The sequence below is a fragment of the Calonectris borealis genome, chromosome 7 (assembly GCF_964195595.1).
Source record: "Calonectris borealis chromosome 7, bCalBor7.hap1.2, whole genome shotgun sequence".
NCBI classification, from domain to species: domain Eukaryota; kingdom Metazoa; phylum Chordata; class Aves; order Procellariiformes; family Procellariidae; genus Calonectris; species Calonectris borealis.
This window is the reverse complement of record NC_134318.1, coordinates 34971734-34992380: the sequence shown is the minus strand read 5'-3', so window position 1 is coordinate 34992380 and position 20647 is coordinate 34971734. Positions and strand designations below refer to the sequence as shown.

Here is a 20647-nt window from a genome sequence, read left to right as displayed (position 1 = left end):
CCACACACAGCTATCCCGGGATAACCAAGGCCTTTCTCTGAGTGTGCCCAAAGCCCCGCTGCAGCCAGAGCAAACACCATCCTAAACACAGGGAGCAGACAGGGCACCCCCGCCCTGGGCACAGCGCTGGGGAGCAGCAAGGGCCCCAGGAGCCACCCCACGGCCTCAGCCCAGCACCCCAGGCACCCTCCTCCTCCTGCCGTAACCGGCCCTAACCCCGCTCTTTTCCCAGGGGACCGGCAGCCGGAGGGGCTCCACGCCGATGGGGAGAGTCCGTGCCGTGCCGAGCTGTGCGGGACAAGGCGTGGGGCCGGTCCTCGTCCCCCGATCCCAGCTCTCCATCCCGGACCCAGGTCGCCGTTCCCCACCCCGGAGCCCCGATCCCGGCCAGCTCCGCGGCTCCGGGGCGGGGCGGGGCGGGGCGGCCCGGGCCGGCCGGGGGATCCGGCGCCGCCGGAATAAGAGGCTACAGGAGCGCGGCGGCGCGGCGCGGAGCGGAGCGAGTGCTGTGTCCCGGAGCCCCTCGGGAGCCGGCGGGCTGCGGCCCCCCGCTGCAGCCCCCATGGATAAATACAAAGGTGAGGCGGGGCGCCACGCGTGTCCGTGCCCCGCGGCAGCCCCGCACCGGGACCGCCGTCCTGCCCTGCCCGCCGGGGGGAGATCGGGGACCTGCGGGCGCAGCGTTGGTGGGGAAGGGTCTTTGACCCATTGCCACGGAGCCGCTGCGGCTTGCTGTCCCCACGCGTGGGAAAGCGCGGCGGCGATGGGTTGCGGCGGGCTGGGGGCGAGCTCCGGAGGCGATGTTTCCCGAGAGTGGGGTGGGGGTGAGCTCCCGGAGAAGGGGGTCCCCGCGAGTGGGGCCCGAGCTCGGAGGGGTTGTCCCGCGAGTGGGGCCCGAGCTCGGGGGGTTTGTCCCGCGAGTGGGACCGGGCGGCGAGAGCGGGGGTCCAGCTCCGTGGAGGAGGAGGCCAGCAAGTGGGGACGGGAGCCAGCTCCCGGGGGAGGCGATCTCCGCGAGTGGGGCCAGGGATCGGAGTCCCCACGAGTGGGGCCGGGGTCAGCTCGGGGCCGGTGGGGAAGCGGTCCCCGCAAGTGGGACCGGGCGGCAGGAGCGCGGGGGAAGGTGCGGGGATGTGAAGTCCCCCTGTACCTGCCCCGGGTACTGGGCAGCCAGGGAGGGAGGGAGGAGCGGGCAGACCTCTCGTTTTACGCCGTCTGCGGATCGGACCCTTTTTTTGCTACTTAAAAGCAACGTCTTGTTTCGTTTTCTGCAGCCACTGAATTTGGCTAAGGTTGCCTGCTCCGTCTTTCTTCCTAAATTGCCCATCTGCTTAGGCTTCCCACCCTCCCAGGCTTAACAGGCACGACATTGAGTGTCCCGTTTTCTAAATGCAAGTAGGTTTGGTGGTTAGGGAGAGGGTAGGTGAGCAGCCTGCCTGCTTTCTCTCTGGCAGATCTCGTCCGGGCTGGTGGTCACCCATGGCCCATTTGTTTCCCTGCAATCGATGGCTCTGGCACTTCCTGTGTGATGCTGCTTGGCCATTATCACCAAGAATGGCTCATCTCAGTCTGTAGTGCTATGGGCAGCTCTTGGAAACTTCTCAAACTTCAGTGCACCTTGCCAGCCGAGGAGGGAGGAGGTGGGGTGAGGTGGGACACTCGGATGTGCATGGGTACTTTGTGATTTCTGCTCCTGCTAGTGTGTAAAAGTCTCCCCTGGAGGAGGTGGATCCAGTACTTGCGCAGCACAGAATAAATCTGCAGTAAATTTTACCCGTTGAGAGGAAATGTGGCTCTCCTTGTAACTGCTGTCCTTACGAAGCTTGGACACTTAAGAGGGGAACTTCGTACTAGACAAATATATTCCTGCCTGACTCCATTTGGACTTGTTACTGTCGAACTGGCAAGGTTTGGTTAAGACTCAGCAAATGCATTTAAGCTAATAGCCCTTGTTCCCTAATCCTTCTTTGGTGGGGACTTTATATGTCAAGGTATCATATTGTGTGAAGTTATTTTTTGCCAGGACTGTGTGTTTTTTTGACTATGCTATGCAAGTACTTCAGTACTGTGACATGACCGGCACTGTGCTGCCTGTTGCATTTTGATCCTTTTCCTCCTTACAACTGATACTTTACAGGTCTGATAAGCACACTAGTAACATACTGCAAAGTAATGTTAAAGATTACATTACAAGTCAAATATTGTGTGGTCTTTTTTTTTTTTTTTTTCTGGCAGGGTCTGTACAATTCCATTCAGTTCCAGTAGCAAAGCAGTAGGGTCATTACGATTCAGCTATGTTTTGTATATTGTCTTTTTAAATATGCACACTGCTCCCTCAGAGCAGCGGGGATGTGTTCTGCACATGTATAATGAATAGCAAGTGCAACTGATTGCGGAGCCTTGCCAGTCCTTTTTGTGTTAGTGGTAACGAATGTGCACGCGTGGGAGCGGGTGTGCATTAATGAGGGTACTGAGGCATCTCCAGGGCTGCAGGGCAGCCACAGGTGATGGCAACAGCTCGTTTAGTGGGTGGGAGGTGTCCCCAGCGTGGTTGGGTGGCTGGAGTCACCTGGGGCTGGTGAGGCAGGTGGAGGGGAAGGGCTGGGCTGGGGAGAACGTGTGGGAGTTGGGAGCCCTGAGGAGCAGGTGGAGAAAGCAGGCAAGTTAGTTATTATTAATAATAAGCACAGGGGATATGTACCTGTTTTGGTGGGGATACCCTGTTGCTGCCATTGCTGTTATGGGAGTCTTTATCCTTGCCACTAGCCAGGCAGGTGCTTGTGCAGGGAAATCCTCTAATGATAGAGATGGATGGACTCAAAGAGCACTGTTGAGCAATGAACTGGTGCTCTGGGAGGAGGAATATGACTGCAAGATCTTTCCTATTACTTAAGAAATGAAGGTTGCAAGCATCAGCAAACAGCAGCATTTCTTTCCTTTAAAGACAGGCAGGGATGTTCTTTAATCTGAACTCGAACCTGGCATGCACAAGAGGGGTCCCCCCTGTTTCAGAGGCAGGGTGAAGCAGCCACAGGAATCTCTTATGGTGGAGTGTGCAGGGCCAGGTGGGGTGTGAGCCTGGGAGGCCAGGGCTGGTGGCCGGCAGGGTGGCACCCGTGGAGCGGGAAGAGCTCGGGCTGTTGGATTCGCATGGTGGGAAGTGAGGGAGGGATTGTGAAACTCTCCTGGGAATGGGTTTCCTTTCCCAGCCTCTGCTAGTGGGGTTGCAAGGCCAGCTGCATAGGAAGACATTGTCTCTTGACTCTTGTTAGGCTACTAAAGCTGTGAAGGATGATCTCTGTGTGTGGCAGGGTGGTTTTTTTTTCTGCCAGGCCACAGTAAAGAGTGTCTTCTCCCCTTGGTGAAGATGTTTAAAAATCCACCTTCTCCCTGTGATTTAAGAAGTATGTGTGAGGCATAAGGGGCAACAGACCCAACAGCCCAAGGGGACAACAGACCTGCAGGAAGCAGAGGGCAGGTGTGAGTGAGGGTGGTAGTTGTACCCTCAGCTGTGTAGTGGCAAGGACAGAGCTGCTCATCTCTTGCTCCTCCTCTGTTCCCTCCAAGCACTCTCTCTCCTCCTTCCCATGTGTTTTGCCTTTGAATATGAGATTCACACAACTGTCCCACCTTGTGCTCCCTGTTAGAGCGGCACCATGACTCCTTGCCCCGCATGTCAGATGTGGCTGGCTTGTCCATGACCAGCCATCTCCAGACCCTGGCGGGGAAGAGGTGCTGAATGCCCTGTTACTGGTGAGGGGTGTGTTGGTGGCACCCTTACTCATCCGCCATCCCTGTCAAGTCCTCTCAGACCAACCCCTTGTCACTGCAGTCACGGGTGATTCCCCTGTCATGCAGCCCCATGTGTGTAGTCTAAGCTGTCAAGTGATACAAGCCTTGGGAAGTTTGTAAGATTATTATTGTATTTGTAATGTTAGAGGTCTGTAATAGAAACCACAACTTGCAGCCCAGCTCTTCAAGGAAAGGTGTTCGGCATTCTTGTTTTACTGTCTCTGTTGAGCAAAGACACAAGCTTCACATTTCTTATCTGAGGGTCTGCAGGGCATTGCTAGTGTTTGCAGTGCTCCTCTAAGGAGACAAGCATTGTTTGTCTGTGGAGGAGAGGTGGTCTTCTTAACAGAAGCCAACAGTTTAATGTGGATAAGGATTAAAATGGTGACTTGGTAGAAAGACAAGGTGTTTGCTTGCTAGTTAACATGTTTAAACTGGGAGGAGAAAGGGGTGTGGGTCTGTTTGGGATTTCGGCACGTGTTCTTTTTAACAAGTTCTTGCAAATATAAGGAGATATGCTTGGGATTAAACCGCAAAGTGGAGACATGAATGAAAGACACGAGCCCTGGTAACAATCTGGGGCCCTTAATAAACTCTTGTTAATCACAGTCAGAAATGGATTGATTCATATTAATGTGATCTAGGCTCTATACAAACATATGTGGTTTCTCCTCAGCTGAGCATCAACACAGCTGTTGTGTTTAGCTAATTGTCTTGGTGTAATTGGCAACTGGAGAAAACAGGGCAATGTACTGCCCTGTACAAATCCAATGCAATTTTCAGCTGCTGGGCTGAGCCTCCTTTGAAATGCTGATGAAAATGAACGTCCTGCATAACCTCGTAACATATACAATAACTCTCACTTATGTGAGAGTGGTGAGTTTTGGAGATGGGAATGGACTCTGCTGGGGAATAGGCAGCAGGAGTGCAGAGTCGTTTACTCATCAGGGATTTAGGAGATGAAACCTTTTTCTGTGACTGAAACCACAGCCTGTCTCAATTATACATCTACCATGTCCACCCTGCCAAGCCATCCTACACACTGTCACCCGTGCCAGTATAATATTTTTGTCTCTTCCAGCACAGCTGCATTTCTTATGTAAACAGGGCACCTGAGGATGCTCTGAGTTGTACTGGGAGCACGTGAGCCTCTCCGGTGCTCTCCAGACCAGGACAGGCTCACTGCAGATGGGCATGAGGCTGTGTGGATGTTGGCTTCAGCCCCATTTGATGAGCAGTGATGGCCCTTGGGGGTGTGTAACTGCCAGGCCTGGGGGTGCTCCTTCTTCTACCCCCAAAATGGTCACTGGGGCTCGTTCCTTCTCCCGAGAGTAAGGGTCAGGGATCCGTGCAGCGAAGGGCAGTGGAGGCAGTACCCCTGTGGTCCTGCCGCTCCAGGGTCTGTGCCCCGTCTGTGTCATTACCAAAACTGCCAGGAGCCTGCTCCTAAAGCTAGCAGGGCTCACAAGCTCTGAGCCTTTGGGCACCTGCTTTTGGAGTGCTCCTGGCAAGGCACGAACCCTCCCTTTTCTCTGGTGGTGTTGACTAGTGTCTCAGGCAAGTCTCGCTCCCGCTCCTCCACCCACCTTCGCCGCTCCCCGCAGCAGCTCTGTGCACGCCGAGGACCAGAGATACCATGTGAATGAGTTTATTGTTCAGGGGGTTTCACTGATCGCTTTCATTGAACACCAGCAGCCCAGGAACACAGGCAGTGTCTATGCAAAAATGCTTGTGCTGCTTTTTTTTTTTTTTTTTTTTGGAGCATAGCTGGCTCTTTCAGCTCCCAGCAGTGGCGGTGGACTGGGGGCAAGCAGGCAACTGGGCAGCCCACATCGCCCAGGCTCTGCAGGGCTGCGCACCAAAGCACCGCAGGCTTTTAAATCTACATTCTGGACACCTGCTCAACTGAATACTTGCTCCACAATGTTTCCATCTCAACGTACAGCGCATATGAAGGATCTAAATGATTTGGCTGAATCCCTTAAGATTTTATGGCAAATCCAGGACCTGAACCCCAAGCTCCCTAACCAGTGGCCAATGCCTTCCTCCCAACCATCCTGCCTGGATCAGGGGAAATTAGGGATGCTGTTCTCTTGAGAAATCCCTGTCAACCCAAATTAATTTGCTGTACCCTCTGGAAAGGCAGGAGTCATCTGAAGCAGGGAAGTGCATCTTCAGGTAATAGCAACCAGAGAGCCCAGAACTGTAGGGGATGTCTTGGAGAACCAAAAATCAGAGATGCACCTATGATTAAAGATGATGCAGAGCACGTGCACCTAGGACATAGGTGTTCCTCTCCAAAGCTGCCTGACTGAAGCACAGATCCAGACCCAGCACATAAATTGGGATCCCGCAGTCACACAGCCAGTTTGACAACCTGCGTGGTGTTGTTTACTTCATCTTGGAAGTTGAGTCATTTGTGCTTTTCTCTTGGGTCAGCAGACAAGACAGACCGGTCCAGTCTGTGCTGCAGACTGTCAGCAGAGCTCTGTGGGTCAGAGATGTGTCTGACATGGCCTCGCCCCAAGAAGCCCCGGTGCAGGTGCCGACACAGCCAGTTTCTGGGCTGGAACCGCTTATTTAGCTCTGGTTTGGGGGGTGGATGGGGAAGTGTCAGTGAGCAGCAAGTTCCCTGGCAGTAGCTGGGAGAAGGCATTTCCATTGTAAGAGCCATGCTGCATTTGGGAGAAGAGGGGTTAAATCTGGGAACTGCTTGCTGTCTGCTGCAGTGCATGGTAAAAACTTGTGTGAATTGGAGGAATGGCTGCAGAAGTTCACAAAAGAAAAATCTGTTTAGAAGTGTTCAGTAGGAAGACACTGATCTCCTGGTACCCAAAGTTCTTACAAATTTTTTTTTTATAAATAAATAAATTTACTTGAATCCAGGGAGCAGAGCTTTAGGAGGAATAAAAAAAGTCCAAAACAAACACAAGTTGCTAAGGGTGGCCAGAAGAGCCGAGCCCTTTGAGAAGCTGCCGCGAAGCAGGGCTGGTGCTGTGCCTGCACGTGCCCCTTCTGCGGGGCTGAGCGTTGGGTCCGAATCCGGCTTCCTGCTCTGGCCACAGCCAAAAGAGAGAACAACCGGGGCCGAAACAACCGAGGGCGGTTTGACTTGCGGCTGGTGGGCCAGGATGGCCGCGAGAGCAGCAGTCGCTGAAGGAGGCGCGAGCGTGGTAATCCCCGCTGGCAGGGCGGGTTTGGCTTAGCGTCGCCCGTGCCGCTGCAGGCTGGGGTGCAGCGGTGGAGGTCAGTTGTGGCAGCGCAGGGCCCGGGCTGTAGCAGGGTGCTGCAGAGGGGGGGCCTGGGAACTGCACTGGTTTGGTCTAAAGTTCAAAAGATGAGGGTCAGGACTCACTAAAATACTTTTTTTTCCTTCCCACTGACCTATTGCCTTCTTCGTGGGCAAAATTCCATAGAAAGCACGTCTGAGGATGGTTTGGTGTATGGCAACATTGTCTTCGGTTATAAACAGCTCTGTCTGGAAGTAAATATCTCAGAATTATGGGATCAGACTGAAACTCCCACATAACATATGGACTTGGCCACTTGCAATTTAATAAAAGCCAGTATTTTCCCCCCTTGGGTGGACTGTGCTCTGTCTTGCATAAAGATTTTTCTGATGTCTTTTTTTTCTTTTTCTTCTTATCCTTTGGATCTGCTTAGGATAAAAGTGTAGTGCAAGGCTTAGAAAAAGCCTGGGAATAGGGATCCACAAGCCTTAGCTGGCAGTTCAGCCTGTGGGCTTCTTATTTCTGAGCGTAGGAATCTCCTCCTGAGATAACCAGGAGCAGTAGCCGCCCCCAGCAATGGGGTGTTGCACGTGTTTTTTCACTTGCTTTTGTGACTTGGGAGACTGAATCTTTTAAAAAAATATCTCTAGACTCCCAACGTTGCTAATAATTAATGTATCTAGGCTTTCCAGAGTCGGCACTGAGTTTGGGCCGTAGAGGTGGGCAGCTAAGCAGTTGGGATGCTTTTTGAAGACGTTGCATAACGCTTTGGCAGCAGTGCTTTGAAAGAGGTGAGTCTGAGCCAGGAGATTCTTGCAGTTCGTGCTCAAGTTGTGGCTTGAGCCCTTCCCTCTTGGACTGAGTTAGGCGGGGAGCAAGTCTTGGGCTGCTGCGAGGAGGGGATCTCCTTCCTGGAGCCTGCGTGTGCTCCGAGGCAGCCAGCTCAGGCAGGTGGCGAGGGGAAGCGTGCGTGCAGGCTCCTGCGAGCTGAGATAAGGTATCTGCAAAGAAATCTCTGATCCAAAGTCGCTCTGCAGATCTCGTCATTGCTATTTATCACTCCAAAGTATGACAACTATTAAGGCTTGGGAAGAAAGAGCTGGCTCGCAGAGAACAAGAGTTGCACAAGGTTTTGCGATGTCACTAGTGGGTTTAGCTGAAAGTCTCTCCACAAGTGTGTGTGAAACGTGGAGCTTTCTTCTGCTGAGGAATGCAACCGAGCCAGCTGCAGCCCACAGCCTTCCAGTAGCACCATCGATGTGTCATCTCTGTGGAATAAGCCAGTGCATGTGTCTGGTCAGTCCCAGTGCCAAACAGCTCCGGCTTCTGATGGTCCCACTGTGAATGGGCTGAAATCAGTGGTAATGCAGAGACGCTTTTTGGTGTCTGCTGGTAACAGGCATGCAGTGGCAGCCGTTAGGTGGTCACCACTTGTGGTAGCAAAATATCACAAATGTAGAAATTGGGGCCACCTTTAAAAGCGGAGATGTGGCAAGCCCAGACTTCTGCAGCGGCTTGTGACAGCTGGAGGCCGTCTGCCCCATCCATCCCATCAGCAGCTTCATCCCTGCTGCTTGGCTGGGGAGCATGTCCTGTCCCCTTTGTTTAAATCTGGTGTCCTTAAGGATCTTTTGTGTTTTCTTACAGTCTCTAAAAATGTGCCATCTAGTCTTGAATGGTGGGAACTTCTGCTGTTTTTATTATCGTACTTTTCAGACTTCTCCATCACTTTGGGATATACAGAATCGGGGATTGTAACGTACGGTTCCACATCTGCCTGATCTTGGCAGCTGCTGAAGTATGATAAAGCCCTGCTTGAGAAGAGAACTGCTTAGACTAATTGGGCTCAATCTACAAAGCAGCTGAGATATCTTTACCTTGCTGTAGGTAGCTGGGCTGAGGGGTGGGATGTGCATCCATCTCCCCTAACCACAGCCAGGTTTTTGGTCCCTGCTAGGAATTCACTACGTGTGCACATGGGAGAAGGCAGCTCTTTTTGCTAAAAGATGAACCGTGTGTGAAATCGCGTGAATGAGGTCCAAGCGGAGGTGCGACGCAAAGGCAGGCAAGCCTTGGTCCAGGAGCCGTCCTCCCCAAGCCTGAGGCCACAGAAGAGCTGGCTGCACACCGAGCAGGGTGGCTCTTGCTCCACTGTCTGCTGCGGCAGGATCTCGAATCTGCTGGGCAGCACGGCGGCTACGTGCCTTTTCTCCCGAATTTTTTCAGGCCATGTGGGTGGTTTGCCTCATCTGGGGCATGTTGCACTTGGTGCCTGGGGCTGGAAGTGTCACCAGTGGTGGGGCTTCAGCTTCTTTTTGGAGTTCAGCAACCTCACCTGTCTCGTTGAAAGATGGTCACAAGTACCCCAGAGCAGTGCAAAGTCACCAGTGAAATGCGTGTGTGACTGTTCTGGGTGGTTTTGGTTTTCCCTCACCCCGGTATTTGTGCTCCCCACTTACTTCTGTCTTGCTTCCCTGAGCAGCAATGTCAGAGCCGAATGCGGTTGTTGGTGATGCTCAGCCTATGCACAGTCACGGTACCTCTAAAAGCCAATGACAAGTCACCTCTGCAAAGCAACTTCTTGTGTGCTCTGCCTCCTCCGTCCCACCAGTTCATCTGGCGATACCTCCTTTGGCTGGTCTATGAGAAAGCTGTAGGAACAGGCGAGGACTAACTTCTCATGATGGTCCTAATCAAGTGTGACTGGATTCTGTCTATAACTTAACTAATCATAACACTGAGGAGTTAATAATATAATCCCTTTTCTGCTAACAAGGACCTGTCTTGTTGCCAGGCCAGGGCTGTATGGGATGAGGAGCAACCCAAATGTTCTCTGAGGTTTACAGCGGAGATGCACTTACCTTAATACAAAACCAAAAGGTCACGTTTCTTCTTACTGATAGAAAGCAGAAGTCTGCTACCATACCATTTAGCAAAGCAACACTTGTAAATGATTTACTCTTGAGTTAAGCATTGTATTATTTTATATAAACACATGTTCTCATTACTGCTTCAACTTTATCCCATCTTCTCTCTTCCAGCCATATTATAGGATACATACACATGTATCCGTGCACAGTGTCTTTCAGCTTTCTCTAACGAGCAATGCTAGCTGATGATATTATCTAGTTGCGTAAATGCGTAAATGCCACGTCAGTTTAATTTGCTGTAGCTAGAGCTTTGAAATTGTTCCCCTAGTGAGATGATACTTCTTGGAAATTAGGTTGCCTTTCAGGTGCTGAAAGGAATTGTTGGCTTGTTTGGTACTGCTTGCCCTAATGCAATACTGTACAGACCCTGTAACTGATTAAAGCGTGTCAGAAACGTATCAACGCTCGCAACTGTGGCTTGGCTTATAGCTGAGTCCCTCTGAACTCTGAGGCTTGGTTCTAGGAAAATTTCACCAGTTTTGTGAATCAGTCTTGAAGTGTATTCATTATGCTGACCTATCCTTGATTTCTGGGATATTGAGTTGTAATTCTGTCTCTGATCCTGATCCACAGCTATTGAGACACTGTTAACGTGGTCTGTCATCTGAGCGCTTGGATCATGGTAGCTGGTCACACTTCCAGCTCAGCGGGCTCTTGATTTAATCACCTACCTATATATGCCAAAATACCGATCAAATCTATTTAAATGGCTTATACCGAGCCAGCATAAACTCGCAATATATGAAGCAGAACAGACCTGGGCGAGGATGTAGTTGCTTTAAGCCTGTGTCTGTTAGCACTCTGTGCTAGTTAACTTCAGAGAACGTCGTTTTCGGATCAGGTTGTTCAGGCAGATGCTCTCTGAGCATAGAAGAGGTCTATTTCTGGAAATTGAAGTGAGAGTTGGCAGGGTGGGGGGAAGCAAAATGGCAATCAAAATTCCCGTACATTATCCTAAAGGCTGAATTCCCACGTCTGGCTGAGAAGAGAAACAAATGCTTTTTAGACCCAGGAGGCTCAGCATTCCCCAAAACAGAATGATTTATTTTTAATTCTGATAGTTCACTGGAGCTCTTAAACCAAAAGAGCAATGACAGTTTTATTATACTGCGTGGAAATGAATGCAGCGAGCTTTGGGTGATGCTGACGTTGAAAATCCTGGGATGCTGTAGGAAGGGAGCACAGGTAGTCGGGCATCCGCACCGCCTGCGAGCCTGGCCCAGCCTGAGCCCAGCCGGGGTGCTGGGGCAGCACCCAGAGGCAAGGTTTGACTCTGGCTGAAATTCTGGATTAAACAGTATGGGATTTCACATTCATGTTTCTTTGGACTGGCTACGTCAGCCTTCCTTCAATTCTTTGGCTTAAATAATGACATCCCCCTAAGGTTATGTGCTGGGTTTTTTTTTCATTTGCTGCTGCTATCATTTCAGCTATGGTGAGTCTTTTTTCTTCTTGTGGTCAGTTACAAATCCTACAGGAATGTCAAAGCCATGGGGACCAACAGGAGCACAGCCAGGTGTGGAGCACAGAGGATGATACTTGTGTGAGAGGGTTTGAGGATCATACATAGGGCGGCCTATTCGTGTTGCGCGTGTAATAAAACGGAATATCCTTGCAGTTAACGAAGTTTACTGTCTCTTTGAAACTAGTGTTACTCCAAAACCAGGATAAGAACCGTGGACTGTTGCGTACCACTTCCAGATCACACGTCCTTACCTCAGTTGGCTGCTTGGTGTCTCCATTAAGAAATGTGTAGGTCTGGAAGACACTCCGATGCTTTCTTTAAGGTATTCTTACAGTGTTTAACTCTGGTCAGACAACCTCACACTGACACTCCTGATCGGCTACAAAATCTTTGCAGTTTGCTTTTGTTCCCATGCTGGATTGAGGTTTTTGTTGGAAATGCTCTGTTTTCAGCATATGTTCTTGTTTTTCCTGATAAATGTGAATGTCTGTTGGCCCACGTTTAGAGGAGGCGGGAAGGGCCGAATTCATTCCTGGTGTCACTCCAGCGTAGTCAATGGGCTGACCACAAGGATCAGACTGGGTTTAAGTCTTGTATTAGGCTTACTGCAAGTTTTACCAATTTTTATTGATACATTACGTAACCGTATTTCTGGTGCTGTTGATAAAGATGCCTTTGACACGCCAGGAAATCTACATTTAACATAACAAAAGCTGACTTGTGATAGAGGAGGAACATAGAGCTGGCAACTCCTTCGACAAACAGAAATGCTAACGGTTCCGGGTGCTAATGGCACAGACGCAGCTGACCCCCGCTGCAGACATAATTGTTTGGACGGTGAAAGATGAGGATGCTCTCCCGCACTGGAGACACGCTTTATGAAAATGCAGCCAAATCATCTGTGGAGACCTCAGCAAGGGCTGAGGGCCCCGGTGTTGAGGGCTCTGGAGCTGAGAGTGGAGCCTGCGCTGCAGCACAGACCCCGTCGGTCCGTGACATCCCCAACTTCTCTGATGCTTTGGGCTGAAGCCTCTTCAGCTGCTGATGAAATGGTGCTCCGGAGAGTATTTGCTAATCCCAGATTCTGGCTTGGAATTTCAAATTTTCTTTCAGCCCTTGATTGTACGATTGCCTTCCCTCATTCATGCATTTACTTTTTGTCTGTTATTCCCAAACGTGCAGGCCTGTTCTGCCATAGTACAGACAGAAGGAAGTAAAATATTCCATTTTGAATATGTAAAGGGAGCTGCTGCTTAGCACAGACAGAGCTGGCTTCTAGATGAAAGAGTCAAATGCCAAACTGTTTTGTTTCAATTTGAGCAGGAGAAGCTTTGATCTAGAGGAGATGACTCAGTCAGTAGCAGGGAACAATTCTTTATAGTGAGTTTAGAAATAAAATCCAAAGATTTAGGCTATGATAGCTTTGACACGTCAGTCATAGTGTATATTATGTGAAAATGAAAACCATAACGTTTGAAATGAAGTGTGGAGGCTTTTCTGAAAAGAGAAAAAACACTTCTGGTGTTGGTTGCCAAGAGTTTTCCTGAAGCCAGAAAGGACTGGGGGTGGGGGAAGATCAGTCCTATCGAGATAGGAATAATGAGCAACGTGGACAAACCGGGAAGGGGAAAGACTTCCTGCAGCACAGCTCAAGCCAGAGGTGGGGTCAGGATGAAAACTGGGGCCTCCTGGCCCCAAGTCAGGCTCCGTAATCCATGCATGCTGCCTCCTCTTCACCCTGACTCGATGCGTCCCCTTTGTCACAGCTCGCAGCACTCTGGAAGAGAAGGCAGACGCGGTCAGACCCTGCTCGGTCACAGGGTCGGCCATGGAGCAGGGATGGCCAACTTCTTGCTACTGAGCTGCTTTTATTTGGAGCCAGGTGTCCGGACCCAGATCAATGCAGCTGTGTTTTGTGGCACTGCAGCTGACCGCAGAAACACAGCTGGACCCAGTCTGGGTCTCTGCGCCTGCCGCAGCACACATGCGTAGTGAGCTGTGCGATTCGGTTGGCGTGCTGCGTGGCCAGGATCCTGGGGACGTGGTGAAACGCGTCTGGCTCAACGCAGCAAGCTGTTGGCAATTCCCAGTATGAAAGGAAAGTGTCACTGGTGTTCATTATTTCTGTAGCTTTATTCTACATCCAGCCACTGACCTACATTTTGTTCTGTGCTACTGTCCTCTATAGGTTAGGAACAAATGGGTACCTACCTGGAGACAGCTTCAGAGAACGTTTCTTCATTCTTTTTGGTGACTGCATGCAGTAGGTGATGGAGACTTCTTTGGCACAGTTGCCGTGTGAAGTCTCCTGCTATCTAACGGCTTATTCCTGCTGAGAAGGAATCCCACCTCCTAGCCTGCACCATCTCTCTTGCTCTCCTTCTCACTCTACCAGCAGACAGCTACTAGCTTTTCACCAGGTTATTCTTCTGCTGGCTTGGCTTGCTGACAGACTGGGCAGCGATGGGAGCAGGAGCAGTGTGCTGGGGAGAGAGACCAGTCCGTTGGGTAGCGACGCGCTGTCAAGTGGGCTCACTCGGGATGTCGAGGATGTGCAGGTCCTTCAGAGGTGCCTGGCAGCAGGGACTTCCTTGGTCTGCATTGTAGCCTTTCCCTGGTCACAGAATTTGTTACAAAATAGTAGTTTGATTAGGTGGCCCAAGCTATGCGGGTACAGAGGTGATGAAATTAGAGAGGGTAAGGATCCTTTAGATCATCTAGTTTATCCCGTGTTCCAGAAAGTGTGCATCTGGTGTTACCTCCACTTAAATGTGGTATATTCCCAGTGAGGTGGCTTGCCTCAGTCCTCCTGGGGATTATTTGGTGGTGTGGGAGGTCTCTTTACTCTTAGGGATATGATGTATAAGGGCTGTGAATTATTGGTATTGGATGTATATAATGGAAGAGTAAGATAACTTTCTTTCTTGGCATGGCAAAAAAATGCTATTTTCACCGATGCCAAAGAACAGCCAGAGCTGTGATGTGAGAACTGGAGGAAGTGTGTCCGTACCAGGGGGTGCGTTGAGGATGCAGCTACCTGCATTGCATGCTGTCACGGAATCATAGAATCATTTAGGTTGGAAAAGACCCTTAAGATCATAGAGTCCAACCGTAAACCTAACACTACCAAGTCCACCACTAAACCATGTCCCTAAGCGCCACGTCTACATATCTTTTAAATACCTCCAGGGATGGTCGAAACGGTCCTGGCTCTCACGAGTGTCACAGCAACCTGTGCTCAGCAGGCAGCTGCTGTCCTCCCGTAATGTCACCGTGCGGTTGGTCAGGCTCGCGCACGTGTGAGTGCAGAGGTTGTGCTTCGAGATGGTTCAGAAGCTCAAGGCTTGCAAACAGAAAGTGGAGAGAGTGTGGTTGGAGGGAAGCAAGAGCTGGCCGCGAGCTGGCTTGCAGGCAGGTAGCAGGGACTACCCGTGCTGTGGCTAGGAGGGCTCTCTACGCTTGCTGCAGCTGGTGGGGAGGTGGCTGGGGCAGCCCTGCCTGCCTCTGGCAGGGTGAGCAGGTGAGGGACTGACTTACTGCCACAGAGAAGATTTCTTCAGCCCAAGACTCCTTCTTTTAGATTATGTATTTCCCCTAAATCCCAATCTCTTCAATAAAATAGCTTTGAATGTATTTTTAATGAGGCCTTACTATTTGACTCCAAAGGGACTTTGAGAATTCTCCACCCCAGCCTCCTGCTCAGAGCAGGACACTGAACTCAGACCAGGTCGCTTGGGGATTTGTCCTGTCAGGTCTTGAAAAATTCTGAGGACAGAGTTGCCACAACAAATTTTCATGGAGAAATTTTTTTCCCATGTATCCAGTTGGCACCTCCCTGTTTCAATTTATGTCCACTTCTTATTCTCCTACCATGCACCTCTCTGAGAGCTGGGTCTTCTCGTTAGTGTCCTCGTAGGTGTTGGAGGGCTGCTCTTAGCCCCCCAGACCTTTGCTTCTCCAGGCTGTGCAAGCCATGCCCAGCTACCACTCGTGCTCTCCTGCTTCCAGTCTCAACTCCTTAGTGCCGGGGGCTGGATGCTGTTCATGCAGCTGTGGACGCTGTAGCCTTTCCTACAACTTCCTCGCGTTACTTATCAGGGCAGCTTTTGTATTCCTGCTGAGCAAAGTGCTGATTTGACAAGAAATCTGAGCCTCGCTCTGCCAGGAATCGTACTCATTGCCTACGCCTGGACTCCTGCAATTTGGGAGGTAGGTGTGAATATAAATAAGATAGGGAAGGAGGATGGGAAGAAAAGCGTTAGGTGCATCTAGCTTGTTCTCTGACTAGTATTCTCAGATGGGCTCCACATTGTAATTGATCTTTTAAACCTTAATCTACAGAAGTGCTGAAGTACTTCTGCTAACGTTAAGTATGTGAGTAGCTCCACTGATTCTGGTAGAGGCTTGCAAGGTTTCTTGGATAAAGGTGGAAAATAAGTTCAATGAAGTTAGAAAGGAAAAGAAGGGATATTGCAGGGATGTGAAGGGGATTATTTTTGATTGTGTCAGTGGAGATTAAGACAGAATTAAACTGACTTTGACATATAAGCAAATGAGAGGCTGATGGACTGAAAATGCATCGCCGTTCTGGCTAATCCCAAGTAAACCCAGCAGTATGTAGCATGGCAGTACGGGTGTACACCTAGTTTCTGGTGGTGCTTTTGATATTCACATGCTTCAGTTTACTCTGTCTTGAGTGCATAGCATTGCCTTTACTATAAAGCAGTATTGTGAAAATTAATGGCTTTACCCAGTGGCACCACGTGAATGTTAAAGGAAAAACATTTTCTTGTGAGTAGCACTGGTAATGTGTTTGTTAGCAAAGAGATTAGAAATGTGGGCTCCAGTCCTCCAGGAAATGCCAAAAGGACCGAACCTTAGGTGTTACTGCGTGTTATCCCAGTGAAGCCACTGGGAGCTTGTGCTACTTTTACTTCTTGACAGAAACAGTCTATTCTACTGAGTGGACGCACACAGTGAGAATATTAATCTACAGCTATAAAACTATAACCTTTGCAATCAGTCGGGTTTTTTGCACAACTTCCAGATCTCATAAAATTGATGTGTATGAATTATAAATAGCAGTAAATGTACCTGAAAACTTGGGTGCCGTAACGGTTATTAACTACTCTTAATGTATGTTGAAATAAAATGTAACTTCGGTCCAGAATTGGTGGCAATCCTCAAAGTTACAGGTGTGTCCAATACTGCAGTATTGTCGTGGAGATCTCTTTTAGATGGAAGGAAATTGATCTGATACACGTTGTATCAGAAAACCAAAATAAGTCTGTAGACATTTCTGCTTGCAGCGAAGACCATCATTTTTAAGTATAGGACAAAGAGATAATAAATAATAAATCCAGCAGGGAACAAGGAAATCATGTAGCAACTGCAAAAGATCCAAACATATGGAAAATTCAATTCTATGGAGAATTAAGTCAGTATTATGTAATCAGGATCGATGGAAATGAGCTGATGTCAGTATTGGACTGGCTTAATGCATGGATGGAAAATTGTGTCCTCTTGGAGAGACCTGCTAATAGGAGTGGAAGCTCCATGCACACTGCATTTCCATTAACTGTTGGGTTTTTTTACCTAGGAGGGGCCTGATCCAAACCCACCAGAAGTAAATAGGGTTTCCACTAACCTGAAACTAATTTGGGGTCTGAATCTAAACGATCTGTAGAAGATGGCAAACAGTAGGAGGCTGTGATGAACATCTACCTTGTACTGGTTGTCAGGGTGAAACTTATCCCTTTCTTTTCATCTGTCTGAGCTTTTGCACTACAGTAGTCATAGTAGTTTTGCACCTGCTTGTCCCTCCAGGTAGGGCTACAGTGGCCCAGCAGCCTTGGAAGGCTCCTGCCCACGTAGAGATTTCCTTCCCGAACCCCAGCTGCAGACTGGAAGGGGCTGTACCTGGCACCGGGAGGAATGGGTTGTCCCCTCCATGCCCAGGGCATGGAGACTCCGGCAGTGTTGCATCATGATAGTGGTGTAAAAGTGCCCAAAGACCTTCTAGCCTTCTTATGGCATGACTGTGGTCCCATGAGACAGAGCATGTGGTGGGGAAGGGATGCAGAGCAGCAGAAAAGCCCTTGCAGCTGCACGAGGTGTCCCGGAGGGGGCTGTGCAGCCGAGGCACCTATGAAGGTCCTGTGCTTGGTTTTCTGTTGTGATGGGGCTTGGTAGTAGCAAGTCTCTTGTTCCTGAAAATAAGCCACCATTAGCCTGACAGCTGTGCAGGAAACACCAGAGCAAGCTCTTTGGGGTGAGCACACCCTAGTTGATGTTACTGAAGAATCGTCCTTGAGAAAGAGTGGCGGCGATGCGTAGTCCTGGCCGCGCATGGGTACGCGCTGGCTAGCGTCAGGGAATAGGCAGGACAGACAAGGAAGCACACCGTGCCGCAGAGCCGCTCTCCTGGAAGAGCTGCTTGGCTTCACACAGCTTAGAGCAGCCCCCCTTTGGCCACTGGTTGTTGGGCACCCTGAGAATCCAGCCAAGCATCCTTGCTGCTGATTTGAGAGCCAGGAGGAGGTTCTTGGGGTTTCTGGGGTGTGGATGCTTTTTCTGGTTTGTAAGTGAGGATGACGGGGGGGCTGAGGGAAGCTTGTAAGGGTTTAGTGAGAAGTTCATGCTCGGGGTGCCTTGGACACCGAGATATGATCAGGGCACTGCCCTGTGACTTACTGAAGGTGCATTTTAGTGATGAGCATCAGCCACATATTAACTAAAAGGGATCTTCTGATGGGAAGCAATGGGCTTCATGGGAGACTCTTCCCTGCATGAAATAGGTTTGATATTCTGGAGTGTTACTTGCAAGAAAACATGCCTCTGAATCAACAAATTAGGGAAAAATGTCAGCTGTTATATGTTAGTGGATGGAGCTGTCATATGAAGTGAGTGTGTGGGTGGCTTCGAATTAACAGAGATGCCAGAGGTGGGGAGAGAGTAATGCGAGAAAAAGGGATGGGATAGTCTGACCTTTGACAGTTTCCAGTCCAGTGAGAGCCTGAAGGGAGTGGGAGAAGTGAGTGTGAGGTCCCCAAGGGTGTTCTCACGGGAGAGGACCTGAGTTGCTAAACACCTCGTGCCCACTGGAAAGGGGAGCTTCCAGGCGTGTCCTTAGCTCTTGCCCTAGCCAGGCACTTCTGCTGCTTGCTTTGTGCCTGCTCTGACAGCCAACCCTCTGGGCCAATTCACCTGGCCAACATAGCAGGGCGGTGGGGGGGAGAAGGAGGGAGGAGAAAAAAAAAACCCAAACAGGGAAAAAAAAAAAAACAAACCCTTTTGTTGCTGCATGTATCTTCCGCTGAATTAGAGTTGATGCAGCCCAGTGCAGGGTGTGATGGATACCATCGCAAGTGCAAGGGAGGGCTGAAACTATGTGGCCAAAGGCAGGAAAAAGGAAGAGGAAGGAGGAGCACAGGGCTCTCGTCAGCTCTATGGGTTCCTCATTTGGAAGGTTTCTGGCTCCCTGAAATAATCTTGACGTTTCCCAAAGTGAACTCATGGAAAAGATATGGAGGGGGCTATGACATGAAGAGAGCAAACAGACTTATCTTCAGTTCCTTAGACATTTCTTCTGCATTTCTAGTAAACCTGTTCAGCTTAACTCAAGAAACATTTTCTGTGCTATGGAATAATCACTCTTAAAATGGGGCTAGAGAGGTGAAGACACCCTTGGCTTTGCGAGCAATGTTAAAGTGATTGCGTCTACTTCCTGCCCTGCAACTATGCCGATCCGTTGAAAGTTGGCCAGTGCCTTTCCTGAGAAACAGCTGCTCAGAAATTTGGGAGGAAAAATATTTTATTCCTCGCATTCTGGTGGATTTGAGGCTCACCAGCTGGTTGAGAAGCCTGCCAAGAGTCCACGCTGTTGTGGAAATGTACAGTAACTGGGCATAAGTAGCTCTAAGCCCTTTTTGGACTTAAGTGCGAAAATGTCTTAATGCTGGAAAACTGTTGAATGTCTCTTTCAAAGTAGAAATAAATCAGAAGAGAATTGCTCTGTCTTTGCCAACAAATAAACTCATTCTGGGGATTTTACTGTCCCCGTTTCCACAGCACCTCTTAGGCTCTGCCTGTTGGCTGGAGCTGTCCAGGCCCTCCAAGGCCCTCATGCTGTTAATGTCTATGTTTGAAATACAATATTCAACCTAAAAACCCCATTCTTAAATTGGATTTTTTGACTGATTGTATCCATAATTTGTGTTATTTCAATCTGAAGACCAAATTCTTGTTATATTGAGGAAAGTCTCCCATTGACTTCAAGGAAATTAGACTCCAGTTCTAGCAGACTGGGTTAAACAAGGAGAGGCAGACAGAAGATTTCTGTCAAAACAACTTTGCTCCAGCAAATGCGATTTCTGTCAGTGGTTTTTTTTTCTTTTTACCCTGAGTAAACTATTCTGACTTGCTTTTCTCAACTCCCTTCCCACCCACAACATGGAGAAAAGTTTCTATGAAGTATTTTGTTTGACTGCTGTAAAGCAAGTATTTTGTTTGCTGTAAATTGAAAAGAAAGCCTGTCTCTGGATGGAAAACTGGATGTTTTCTGGCTTAGGATGCAGTGGTGGTACTCGGCCACAGGGACAGCCTTGTCCGGCTCAAATGCGTGCCCAGGTTGGGATGTTACTGTCCGAGGGGGTGGGCTATGGATGGATGGGCTTGTAGATAAGTAAAGAACTGGCTGGATTTTCGGGCTGAAAAAGGAAAAGGTTGTGGTTTGTACTCTACCTGAACTCCTGCCTTCAGGGTGTGTGGGGAGGGCCCTTGCCTGCAGGGCATGGTTGAAGGCTACGTGAGCTGTATTTAGCCATTTTGTGAGAGTTCTGCGTACACACCCTGTCTGTCCAAAGCTGCTCTTACTTGTGGCCGGGAGCTGCTTGTGTGTGGCTTTTACAATGGGATGAAGATTGTGTGTGCTGCTGGGATAGTAAGGGATCTCCAGGTAGACTTCTTCCCTCTGGTTGGAACAGGCCAGTCTCCTTGTAGCAACCCTGTCCATTGGTGAAACTCAAATATTTCTTTAATGTAGAGGGAATTGTTCTCTTGGGATGAAGTTCAGGCTGCAAAAGGCCAGAGCTTCTTTGGATCTCACCCAAGACTTTAACAAAGCAGCATCAACCTATTTGTATGATTTTTTTTTTGAATACACTATACAAAATTTCTGAACAAGATGTTCTTCTAACCCTATGAAAAGAAAGGCCAAGAGAGAAAATGTG

At 49.5% G+C, this 20647-nt stretch overlaps 1 protein-coding gene across 1 annotated transcript in view; it reads left to right on the top strand.

Moving 5' to 3' along the window:
• Nucleotides 1-435: 435 nt before the first annotated feature.
• Nucleotides 436-20647, top strand: part of AFAP1L2 (actin filament associated protein 1 like 2) — a 73767-nt gene continuing 53555 nt past the window's right edge. The window contains exon 1 of the mRNA XM_075155129.1: nucleotides 436-578. Coding sequence (XP_075011230.1) covers nucleotides 563-578 — 16 coding nt within the window. The 5' untranslated portion in view covers nucleotides 436-562. The remainder of the gene's footprint in view (nucleotides 579-20647) is intronic.